Source organism: Scyliorhinus canicula, chromosome 8 (assembly GCF_902713615.1).
Source record: "Scyliorhinus canicula chromosome 8, sScyCan1.1, whole genome shotgun sequence".
In the NCBI taxonomy this organism is placed as follows: domain Eukaryota; kingdom Metazoa; phylum Chordata; class Chondrichthyes; order Carcharhiniformes; family Scyliorhinidae; genus Scyliorhinus; species Scyliorhinus canicula.
Window position 1 is genome coordinate 107,137,647 of NC_052153.1, and position 12,795 is coordinate 107,150,441.

A 12,795-nucleotide genomic window follows, 5' to 3' on the forward strand; every position below is an offset into this window, starting at 1 on the left:
GTTTGCTTCTATGTGAAGCCACAATACTCCACATTTATGCAAACCGTTAACATAACTGGCCTGTGTTCTGAGCCATCACTTCGTTTCCTGCAACTTGCATCGTGTGTGATTGATGGTGCATCAATTTAATACTCTAAGATAGTACGATGAATAAGTCACTCAAGCCTGAGCGATTGGACCTGGATCCAGAGGCAGCCGCGCCACCCCGATCTTCCAGCATTGGCTAAGCTGTTTTGAGGTCTACCTCGACTCTTCCACTGACGCCATCTCAGCTTCGGGTCCTCAACGCCCGGTTGAGCCGAGTATTTACCCTCATCAGAGACGCGGCCACGTACGACGAGGCGATTACACTCCTCAAAGGGCAGTACATGAGGGCGGTAAACGAGGTGTACGCCCGTCACCTCCTCGCCATGAGGCGTCAGCGCCCAGGAGAATCTTTGGCCGAGTTCCTGCGTGACCTGCGGGTACTCGCCCAGAATTGTAACTGCCAGGCAGTAACGGCAGTTCAATATACTAAGCTCCTGATCCGGGATGTCTATGTGGCCGGTGTTAGGTCTGATTACATCCGTCAGCGCTTGCTTGAAGGGGGTACCCTCGACATAAACAACATGGTGCAGCTCATGAACTCCCTGGAAGTGGCCTTCCAGAATATGGATGCCTTCACGCCTGACCACGCGGCAATCTCGTGGGCGTCCTGGGCGCAGCCATCACCCGATCCGGGGGTGTCACAAGCCTGTGCCATGCGGCAGCCCGCCAACTCCAGGGGGCCGTCCTGCTACTTCTGCGGCCAGGGTCAGCACTCCAGACAATGCTGCCCAGCTCGGAACGCGACCTGCAGCGATTGCGGTAAGAAGAACCACTTTGCAAAAGTCTGCCAGGCCCGGCCTAAAAAGTCCAAATCCCGCCACGTGGTATCTTGCCCGTCGGGACCGCCCCCTTCTAACGCGTCACCCGCCTCGTGCGAACCGTGGAGTCCGCCATCTTGTTCGCCATCTCCAATGCGACCCACCACGTGCGACTCGTGGGGGCTGCCATCTTCTACGCCACCCGCTACCACCGACCAGACCAGTCACCTTCCGCAGTACGCCTCCGTCACCCTCGACCAGTCCTGGCCCCATCATCTCAAGAACTCCACGATGACCGACCGGAAAACGGGCACGAGACGACCTGCTTATTCAACTCTGGGAGCACGGACAGCTTCGTCCATCCAGATACAGCAAGGCGCTGCTCCCTCCAAATTTTTCCTGTGTCCCAGGGAATCTCCCTGGCTTCCAGATCACATTCTGTTGAGGTCCAGGGGTACTGTGTCGCATCTCTTGCAATGCGTGGCATAGAGTACGTTAACTTTAAACTCTCTGCGCTCCCCTTTTATTAAGCCTAAACTTCCAATGCCATCTCCGAAGCCTGACCTTAACGTTCGGTGGACCTCGGTCCCCTCGCAACGTCGATAGCCTTGCGACTCTTAAGGTCGCCCCACCCCCGCTCTTCGCTAACCTCACCCCGAACTGCAAGCCCTTCGCCACCAGGAGCAGACGATACAGTGCTCGGGACAAGGCCTTTATCAGGTCAGAGGTCCAGCGACTCCTACGGGAAGGGATCATAGAGGCCAGTACCAGCCCCTGGAGAGCCCAAGTGGCGGTCGTCAAGACTGAGGAGTAGCTCCGGATGGTCGTCGACTACAGTCAGATGATCAACTGGTACATGCAGCTCGATGCATACCCACTTCCCCGCACATCTGACATGGTCAATCAGATTGCGCAGTACCGAGTCTTCTCCACGATAGACTTGAAGTCCGCATACCACCAGTTCCCTATCAGCCTGGAAGACCGCCAATACACTGCCTTCGAGGCAGATGGGCGCCTCTACCACTTCCTCAGGGTCCCCTTCGGCATCACCAATGGGGTCTCGGTCTTCCAATGGGAGATGGACCGAATGGTTAACCAGTACTGGTTACAGGCCACGTTCCCGTATTTGGATAATGTCACCATCTGCGGTCATGACCAGCAGGACCATGACGCTAACTTCCAGCGTTTCTTTCACAACGCCAAGCCCCTTAATCTTCCGTATAATGAGAAGTGCGTTTTCTGCACGACCCGCCAAGCCATCCTTGGCTACTTTGTGGAAAATGGAGTCCTAGGGCCCGATCCCGACCGCACGCGCCCCCTCCTGCAACTTCGCCTTCCCCACTGCCTCAAGGCCCTGAAGAGATGGCTGGTGTTCTTCTCGTACTATGCCCAGTGGGTTCCCAACTATGCGGACAAGGCCCGCCCACTCGTCAAATCCACCCTTTTTCCCCTGTCGGCTGAGGCCCGCTTAGCCTCCAACCGCATCAAGGCAGACATTGCCAAGGCCACGATGCACGCTGTGGACGGGTCCGTCCCGTTCCAGGTGGAGAGCGATGTGTCTGATTTTGCCCTGGCCGCTACCCTCAATCAGGCAGGCAGACCAGTGGCCTTCTTTTCCCGTACCCTCCAGGGCTCCGAAATTCGACAGTCCTCCATCGAGAAAGAAGCTCAAGCCATTGTGGAAGCTGTGTGACATTGGAGGCATTACCTGGCCGGCAGGCACTCTCCTCACTGACCAACGGTCAGTAGCCTTCATGTTCAATAATACACAGCGGGGCAAGATCAAGAACGACAAGATTCTACGGTGGAGGATCGAACTCTTCACCTACAATTACAACATCCTGTATCGTCCTGGGAAGCTCAATGAGCCCCCAGATGCCCTGTCCTGCGGTACATGTGCCAGCGCACAAGTAGACCGACTTCGGGCCCTCCACAATGACCTCTGTCACCCGGAGATCACCCGTTTGTTTCATTTTGTCAAGGCCCGCAACCTGTCTTATTCCATCAAGGAGGTCAGGACCATGACCAGGGACTACCAGGTCTCCGCGGCTTCTATCGGCCAGACAGAGCACACCTGGTGAAGGCTTCCCGCCCTTTTGAGCGCCTTAGCATCGACTTCAAAGGGCCCCTCCCCTCCACCGACTGTATTGTGTACTTCCTCAACATCGTTGATGAGTACTCACGTTTTCCCTTCGCCATCCCATGACCTCGGCCACTGTCATCAAGGCCCTGCACAGCCTCTTCACCTTGTTTGGTTTCCCCACCTTCATCCACAATGATCGGGGCTCCTCGTTCATGAGTGATGAGCTGTGTCAGTTCCTGCTCAGCAAGGGCATTGCCTCAAGCAGGACTACCAGCTACAACCCCGAGGGAAACGGACAGGTGGAGAGGGAGAACGCGACGGTCTGGAAGGCCGTTCGCCTGGCCCTACGGTTTAGAAGTCTCCCAGTTTCCCGCTGGCAGGAGGTCCTTCCCGATGCGCTCCGCTGTATCCGGTCGCTTCTGTGTATTGCCACCAACGAGACTCCTCACGGACGTCTGTTTGCCTTCCCCAGGAAGTCCACCTCAGGGGTCTCGCTCCCGTCCTGGCTGACAGCAACAGGGCCTGTCCTCCTCCGGAAGCATGTGAGGAACCACAAAACCGATTCGCTGGTCGAGCGGGTTATGCTTCTCCACGCTAATCCACAATATGCCCACGTGGCACATCAGGACGGGCGGCAGGCCACAGCCTCCCTCCGGGATCTGGCACCTGCTGGTTCCCCACCCGACCCTCCACCGTCTACCTCCATTACCATCGCCCCTACGCCTACACCGTCTCCCTCTCTATCGATGCTTCTGGAAGAAGAAGAAGAGGACGACGCGCTGTGGAGTCGCAGGTCCCGACACCAGTGCCCTCAGCACAGCCGGGACTGAGGAGATCACAGCAGACGGTTAAAGCTCCTGATAGACTTAATCTATAAGTTTACTTCATCCCTGCTGGACTTGTTTTTAAACAGGGGGTGAATGTGGTGAACCAGAACTTTGTTTCCTACAACTTGCACTGTGTGTGATTTATGGTGCATCAATATTCCACATTTATGCAAACCGTATAACATAACTGGCCTATAGGGAAAATACAACATTATTTGGCACAATAGGTAAATGCAGTATTTGAACCTGGAGTTTTAATTAATTGACAGAAATAATACTTCATTGATGTCCCGTCTCACTCAGACTGTGCCCAATATTATTTGTTACATTTTTCTCTACAGTTCCCTTCCCTCACTCTGCAAAGTCACAGTCTGCCTCTTTTTCTGTATGCCTGTCTGATGTTTCTTGCTTGTCCTCCTTCCATACAACCCGTTTAGTGTAATATTATGGCTCCAGCCCTTTTGTCACCCTAATTCGCGCTATGAGTGTGTAGGTGAAATCATCAAGTTTCATTCAGGGAAAGATGGGGGATAGGAAGGATGGTCAGCAAGAGAAATTAGCAGACAGGAGACACAGAAGTGAGACTATGCACCCAAGACACACCAGATATTATACTGAGAACTTAAATTTTTATTTAAAGTCTAGTATTTCTTTTATTTAGTTAATTAAGTTAAAAGTTGCTGTATGGTCTATAAGAAGGTGAATTTTGAATCAGCTTTAAACAAGGTTCTACTTGTCCTTCCTTGCAGCTGGAGCTTCTTAATTAGTTAATTGGATTAGGCCAGTTTTCAGAGGCTAGAGTCACAGTATAAATAGGAGCTAGTTACAGTGCCGACTTTGTTTGCACTGAGTGCTGAGCTTGTTGCATTTGAGTGCTGCAGTGAGAGTTTGGTGACTGAGGGAGTATAAGGGTTCATTTTTATTTAAAGTCTAGTATTTATTTTATTTAGTTAATTAACTTAAAAGTTGCTGTTTGGTCTATAAGAAGGTGAATTTTGAATCAGCTTTGAACAAGGTTCTACTTGTACTTACTTGCAGCTGGAGCGTGTTAATTAGTTAATTGGATTAGGCCAGTTTTCAGAGGCTAGAGTCACAGTATAAATAGGAGCTAGTTACAGTGCAGACTTTGTTTGCACTGAGTGCTGAGCTTGTTGCATTTGAGTGCTACAGTGAGAGTTTGGTGACTGAGGGCATGCTGAGCTTGTTGCATTTGAGTGCTACAGTGAGAGTTTGGTGACTGAGGGAGCTAGGTGAGGAGGGAGTAAGGTGCTCCTTACATTTCATTTCCAATATTTATCAAAGAGCGTGAATGGAGCCAGGAGTTTAGAGTACAGCTGACTGGAAGCAGAGTCGGAGGGCGGAGGTCCAGTTGGTCCACGGGGCAGCTAATTCTGCAAAGTAAGAGGGGATGGAGGCTAGGGCAGTTGCATGCTCCTCCTGTAGGATGTGGGTGGTGAGGGAAACCACTGGTGTCCCCGCTGACTATACCTGCGGGAAGTGCACCCAACTCCAGCTCCTCAGAGACCGTGCTAAGGTACTGGAGCTGGAGCTGGATGAACTTCGGATCATCCGGGAGGCAGAGGGGGTTATCGAGAAGAGTTACAGGGAGGTAGCCACACCAAAGGTACTGGACAAGAGTAGCTGTATTACAGTCAGGGTAAAGAAAACTAACAGGCAGACAGTGCAGGGATCCCTTGTGGCCGTTCCCCTTCAAAACAAGTATACCGTTTTGGATGCTGTTGGGGGGGGATGACCTAACGGGGGAAGGCCCCAGCGGCCAGGTCTCTGGCACTGAGTCTGGCTCTGGGGCTCAGAAGGGAAGGGGGGAGCATAGAAAAGCAATAGTAATAGGAGATTAAATGGTTAGGGGAATAGATAGGAGATTCTGTGGTCGCGAGCGAGACTCCCGAAAGGTATGTTGTCTCCCGGGTGCCAGGGATGTCTCGGATCGTGTCTTCAGGATCCTGAAGAGGGAGGGTGAGCAGCCAGAAGTCGTGGTGCACATTGGTACCAACGACGCAGGTAGGAAAAAGGGTGTGGAGGTAATAAACAAGTTTAGGGAGTTAGGCTGGAAGTTAAAGGCCAGGACAGACAGAGTTGTCATCTCTGGTTTGATGCCGGTGCCACGTGATAGCGAGGCTTGGAATAGGGAGAGAGTGCAGTTGAACACGTGGCTGCAGGAATGGTGTAGGAGGGAGGGCTTCAGGTATTTGGATAATTGGAGCGCATTCTGGGGAAGGTGGGACCTGTACAAGCAGGACGGGTTGCATCTGAACCAGAGGGGCACCAATATCCTGGGGGGGGGAGGTTTTCTAGTACTCTTCGGGAGGGTTTAAACTAACTTGGCAGGGGAATGGGAACCGGATCTGTAGTCCAGCAACTAAGGAAGACGATAGTCAGGACGCCAAAGCACGTAGTGATGCAGTGGGAAAGGTCACAATGACAAAGGAGAGTACTTGCAGGCAAGGAGATGGGTTGAAGTGTGTATACTTTAATGCAAGAAGCATCAGGAATAAGGTGGGTGAACTTAAGGCATGGATCGGTACTTGGGACTACGATGTGGTGGCCATCACGGAAACTTGGATAGAAAAGGGGCAGAAATGGTTGTTGGAGGTCCCTGGTTATAGATGTTTCAACAAGATTAGGGAGGATGGTAAAAGAGGTGGGGGGGGTGGCATTGTTAATTAGAGATAGTATAACAGCTGCAGAAAGGCAGTTCGAGGGGGATCTGCCTACTGAGGTAATATGGGTTGAAGTCAGAAATAGGAAAGGAGCAGTCACCTTGTTGGGAGTTTTCTATAGGCTCCCCAATAGCAGCAGAGATGTGGAGAAACAGATTGGGAAACAGATTTTGGAAAGGTGCAGAAGTCACAGGGTAGTAGTCATGGGTGACTTCAACTTCCCAAACATTGAGTGGAAACTCTTTAGATCAAATAGTTTGGATGGGGTAGTGTTTGTGCAGTGTGTCCAGGAAGCTTTTCTAACACAGTATGTAGATTGTCCGACCAGAGGGGAGGCCATATTGGATTTAGTACTTGGTAATGAACCAGGGCAGGTGATAGATTTGTTAGTGGGGGAGCATTTTGGAGGTAGTGACCACAATTCTGTGACTTTCACTTTAGTTATGGAGAGGGATAGGTGCGTGCAACAGGGCAAGGTTTATAATTGGGGGAAGGGTAAATACAATGCTGTCAGACAAGAATTGAAGTGCAGAAGTTGGGAACATAGGCTGTCAGGGAAGAACACAAGTGAAATGTGGAACTTGTTCAAGGAACAGGTATTGCGTGTCTTTGATATGTATGTCCCTGTCAGGCAGGGAAGAGATGGTCGAGTGAGGGAACCATGGTTGACAAGAGAGGTTGAATGTCTTGTTAAGAGGAAGAAGGAGACTTATGTAAGGCTGAAGAAACAAGGTTCAGACAGGGCGCTGGAGGGATACAAGATAGCCAGGAGGGAACTGAAAAAAGGGATTAGGAGAGCTAAGAGAGGGCATGAAAAATCTTTGGCAGGTAGGATCAAGGAAAACCCCAAGGCCTTTTACACATATGTGAGAAATATGAGAATGACTAGAGCGAGGGTAGGTCCGATCAAGGACAGTAGCGGGAGATTGTGTATTGAGTCTGAAGAGATAGGAGAGGTCTTGAACAAGTATTTTTCTTCAGTATTTACAAACAAGGGGGGCCATATTGTTGGAGAGGACAGTGTGAAGCAGACTGATAAGCTTGAGGAGATACTTGTCAGGAAGGAAGATGTGTTGCGCGTTTTGAAAAACTTGAGGATAGACAAGTCCCCCGGGCCTGATAGGATATATCCAAGGATTCTATGGGAAGCAAGAAATGAAATTGCAGAGCCGTTGGCAATGATCTTTTCATCCTCGCTGTCAACAGGGGTGGTACCAGAGGATTGGAGAGTGGCGAATGTCGTGCCCCTGTTCAAAAAAGGGAATAGGGATAACCCTGGGAATTATAGGCCAGTTAGTCTTACTTCAGTGGTAGGCAAAGTAATGGAAAGGGGGATAGGATTTCTGAGCATCTGGAAAGGCACTGCTTGATTAGGGATAGTCAGCACGGATTTGTGAGGGGTAGGTCTTGCCTTACAAGTCTTATTGACTTCTTTGAGGAGGTGACCAAGCATGTGGATGAAGGTAAAGCAGTGGATGTAGTGTACATGGACTTTAGTAAGGCATTTGATAAGGTTCCCCATTGTAGGCTTGTGCAGAAAGTAAGGAGGCATGGGATAGTGGGAAATTTGGCCAGTTGGATAGCAAACTGGCTAACCGATAGAAGACAGAGAGTGGTCGTGGATGGCAAATATTCAGCCTGGCGCCCAGTTATCAGTGGCGTACCGCAGGGATCAGTTCTGGGTCTTCTGCTGTTTGTGATTTTCATTAACGACTTGGATGAGGGAGTTGAAAGGTGGGTCAGTAAATTTGCAGATGATACGAGGATTGGTGGAGTTGTGGATAGTGAGGAGGGCGATTGTCGGCTTCAAAGAGAAATAGATAGGCTGCAGAGCTGGGCTGAGAAGTGGCAGATGGAGTTTAACCCTGACAAGTGTGAGGTTGTCCATTTTGGAAGGACAAATATGAATGCGGAATACAGGGTTAACGGTAGGGTTCTTGGCAATGTGGAGGAGCAGAGAGATCTTGGGGTCTATGTTCATAGATCTTTGAAAGTTGCCACTCAAGTGGATAGAGCTGTGAAGAAGGCTTATGGTGTGCTAGCATTCATTAGCAGAGGGATTGAATTTAAGAGCCGTGAGGTGATGATGCAGCTGTACAAAACCTTGGTCAGGCCACATTTGGAGTACTGTGTGCAGTTCTGGTCACCTCATTTTAGGAAGGATGTGGAAGCTTTGGAAAAGGTGCAAAGGAGATTTACCAGGATGTTGCCTGGAATGGAGAGTAGGTCATACGAGGAAAGGTTGAGGGTGCTAGGCCTTTTCTCATTAGAACGGAGAAGGATGAGGGGCGACTTGATAGAGGTTTATAAGATGATTAAGGGAATAGATAGAGTAGACAGTCAGAGACTTTTTCTCCGGGTGGAACACACCATTACAAGGGGACATAAATTTAAGATAAATGGTGGAATATATAGAGGGGATGTCAGAGGTAGGTTCTTTACCCAGAGAGTAGTGGGGGCATGGAATGCACTGCCTGTGGAAGTAGTTGAGTCGGAAACGTTAGGGACCTTCAAGCGGCTATTGGATATGTACATGGATTAGGGTAGAATAATGGAGTGTAGGTTAACTTCTTACGGGCAGCACGGTAGCATTGTGGATAGCAAAATTGCTTCACAGCTCCAGGATCCCAAGTTCGATTTCGACTTGGGTCACTGTCTGTGTGGAGTCTGCACATCCTCCCCGTGACTGCATGGGTTTCCTCCGGGTACTCCGGTTTCCTCCCACAGTCCAAAGATGTGCAGGTTGGGTGGATTGGCCATGAAAAATTGTCCAAAATTCTATGATTAACCTAGAATTTTGTTCTGTGCTGTATTTCTCTATCATAACCAGAGGCACATGCTGAGCAGATTTCCTCTCTGTGTCATGTGTAGTAAATTGTTGTGAGACTTCACCAACAGTACAAGGGGAATTTTCAAAATCATAAAAAGGATTTGGCAAATGGTCCAGTGAGAAAGATAGGACTTGTCCCTGCCCATGCTGACTAGAACTCAATAATGAGGGCTCAAATGAATTTTTAAGGTTAGTATACAATGTTCAATTCATGTTATGATCAAGCAATATTATTTAAAAGATGATGGAGTACAATCCTAATAAGTTCCCATAATGGTTAAACATAGCCACTGAGATTTAGCTTTAATACTTCTCTAGATTAAATAAGGTTAATGCATACACCTTTTAGTTACTCCGAATTTCCATCAATGGCTCAGTAGGCAAATACACCAGACAAGTTATGAAGTCCTAGTCAGAAAGTCCTACATTTGACTTCTGGTCTGTGTTGGTTTAAGCTCTCCAGCAAATGACGGAGGTAAGAATCAAAGTTGTTTTTAGCGTACATCTTATGTGATACAGTGAAACACAGCAAAGTTAATTGCTATAGGCTGGGAGCTCGTTCATCTGATGTTGCAAGCACAAAATAATTGAAAAATTGTATGGAGGTGCCATTGCAAAAGGCACAGCATTTCCATAACCTAATCAATGGCCCCATCAACCACAAATAAGATATAGACAAGGATGTTTACATTTGTATAAAGCACACACAACACACATGAAATAGTTAATTAAGAAAAAATTCTTACTGTCTGAGTTTCACAGATGTGCTGATGACAATACTGCAATGTGACTAAAGATCACATATAAATGTTGATCTGCATGTGATGGTGAGGTGGCCCAAGACTGAAAGACAAAACAGAACAAAAATCTGTAAATTACATTTCAAAATACATATATTGGATATATTTTTATTGGAGAATATGTTTAAAAGATCAAAACCCAAAACAGCCACCTGCAATCAGCTCACCAAATGCTTTGCCACTAGATGGCAATAACGCGCATTTGCTATATGAATTACTGAATTAAATTAGCAATATTAAATCACAACAAAATCGAGTACATTTTGTTAGCTATAAATTATAGGCAGAGTATATTGCGGATCCATTACAAAGGCAGTATTTATGCTAATAAGTGGAATTAGTCCATCTTAAACTCAAAGTAGATCACAAATAATATCGTGTTTTTAGTTTGTGCTGATAAAGGCAGATTAAAGGCGGTAAAAAATAAATTATTTATTCTGTCATAGCTACCAGAATCAGTCAGTCTAATTGAAATGGGTAAAGTTTTTTTTGGAATGCAGCAGCACCTGGCCATATCACTTCCTTTTATTACTTCAAACAACTATTTGATTGTCTACACTCGATATGTAGAATTGCAATAATTAGAAATGTAATCCTGAAAGCCACTAATCCGCACAGACCAATAAAACAGTACTTCACAATTCTTCAACATTTATGCAATGATAATAAGCCCAACTAGTGTAGAAAACTACCAAAGCCTGGAGGAGCTCAGAACATCAGCAAAACATAATTTGTTTGCAAATATAAAGATGGTCCAAATGGGGAAAACTGCACTCAATGAATGACTCACCTGTAAAGCCTAAGCTAGAGATCTCGGTGGCAAAATAATGCCTGTGTGAAGACAGAGTGGCAGTAAGAAAAACAATAACAAAGGTGTCACATATGAATATGTGAGAGGATTACTCAGTTATGTCATTATGTTTCGGGGCACATGGACCTTCTGACACATTCCTGCCCCTCCCCCATCTCAAACATAACCTCACCAAAGCTTGACTTAAGAATGACTGTACATTTCTTGAACATGACCATGAACCAGATAGAAGTGGGTTTATCATAAGTATAGATACATCCCTTATCTTGGAGCATAAAGTCTATGCAAAATTTGTCTTTTGCTGAAGAAAAAACCTGCTGAATACTGTACAAAATAATCTCTACTACAGCAAATCAAAATATTGAACAATATTACTTTTTTTTTTAAGTACAAGCACTTGTCATTGTCTCTGATAATTGTAGCTAAACAGTACATTTTAGATCACTGATGTAATCACGTACAGTTTTAAGAAAGAATTGGTAAATAAAATTGCAGTGCAAAGATGTTGAACAAACATGATAATAGCATTGGGGGAGCCTGATGTTGCAGAACATTTAGTCATTGTGACAAGTACCAGGGGGCTCTAATTAAAGCTGACAGTTTGAGATCTCAGCTGGTAAGTCACACGTATTACTAACTCCAGCAAGGGTGCTGGATGACAGGGGCTGCAGGAGCAGAATGAAAACGTATCACCACAGTGCTCCTTGTACTTTTAAGTAAAAAGTACCAACCGCTATTGGCGAGACTTCGCAGGTCTCACCAACAGCGATACCCAAAGCATATTGTCCTTTATTTGAGGATTCAATAATAATAAAAGTAAGCAAGTTAAAGCATGGAAATCTTGCAAATACATATTTTTGTTGTTAAACAGTATGTCAAAATGTCAATCTCAGTAATTGTTTTCTTTTATCATTGTCTTGGTTTCAAAACAGAAATATAACTTTCAATTTTTTAAGTCAAACTCATTAGAATTAGTCGTCTTAATGGTATTAGATAAAACTGTTCAGTGATCAGTTCCTGCTTGCAGCATGTGAATAGATCACTATTTTTCAACAATTGAAAAACAACCAACCTGTTCAGTTCATACCCTTGAGTAATTGGTTTTGTCCCTGCCAGTCTCAACAGTTTTAAGCTCAAAGATATGACAAATTCCTATTCAAATATTTATGAACTTTTCTATGGCGTGAATCGGCCCTGGAACACGATTTCATGCTGGCTGGCCAGTGTGAAACGTGTGCCGAGAACAGCTCAGTGCTGCCGGGGAGGGTTGTAAAGGAGTGAGAATAGGGAGGGTGTCGGCTGGCACTTATAATAATAATAATAAATAATAATAATAATAGCTTATTGTCACAAGTAGGCTTCAATGACGTTACTGTGAAAAGCCCCGAGTCACCACATTCCGGCACCTGTTCGGGGAAGCTGGAATGGGAATTGAACCCCCGCTGCTGCCTAGTTCTGCATTACAAGCCAGCTATTTAGCCCACTGTGCTAAACCAGCCCCTCCCTTATGGGGACAGCCACTGTGGAGCTGTCTCAGGGAGCAGCTGACCTATACAAATTAAATCCCGATAATAAAATGTAGCCAACTGTGTCGACCTAGCATATTCAAGCTCAAATCGCAGCTCCCAATCACCTTTGTTCATTTTATTTCAGCCCTGAAATTTCATTCCGCTCAGGCCATGGTGCTGCTGAAATGTAACGGCCACCAAACCAATCAGCCCGCCCATCAACTGAATAAATAGGTGGGCAACGTAAAATACTTTTCCAATCGGTCTTAGCTGCCTGTTTAATTGTGTGCAGGCGTGCTTCTCGTGTGTGCCCACCGCTGACATTTGCACGAGTGCACAATGACATCAGGATGTGCTCCTGATGTCTCCTTACGCCATTTCAGGTCAGGTGCGCACCTGCCTGAACAACG

General features: G+C 47.0%; 1 protein-coding gene across 1 annotated transcript in view; it reads right to left on the minus strand.

The window, feature by feature from the left end:
- LOC119970432 (tumor necrosis factor alpha-induced protein 8-like) overlaps positions 1-12,795 on the minus strand; it is a 142,052-nt gene that overhangs the window by 68,345 nt on the left and 60,912 nt on the right. The window contains exon 2 of the mRNA XM_038805041.1: positions 10,013-10,109. Coding sequence (XP_038660969.1) covers position 10,013 — 1 coding nt within the window. The 5' untranslated portion in view covers positions 10,014-10,109. The remainder of the gene's footprint in view (positions 1-10,012; positions 10,110-12,795) is intronic.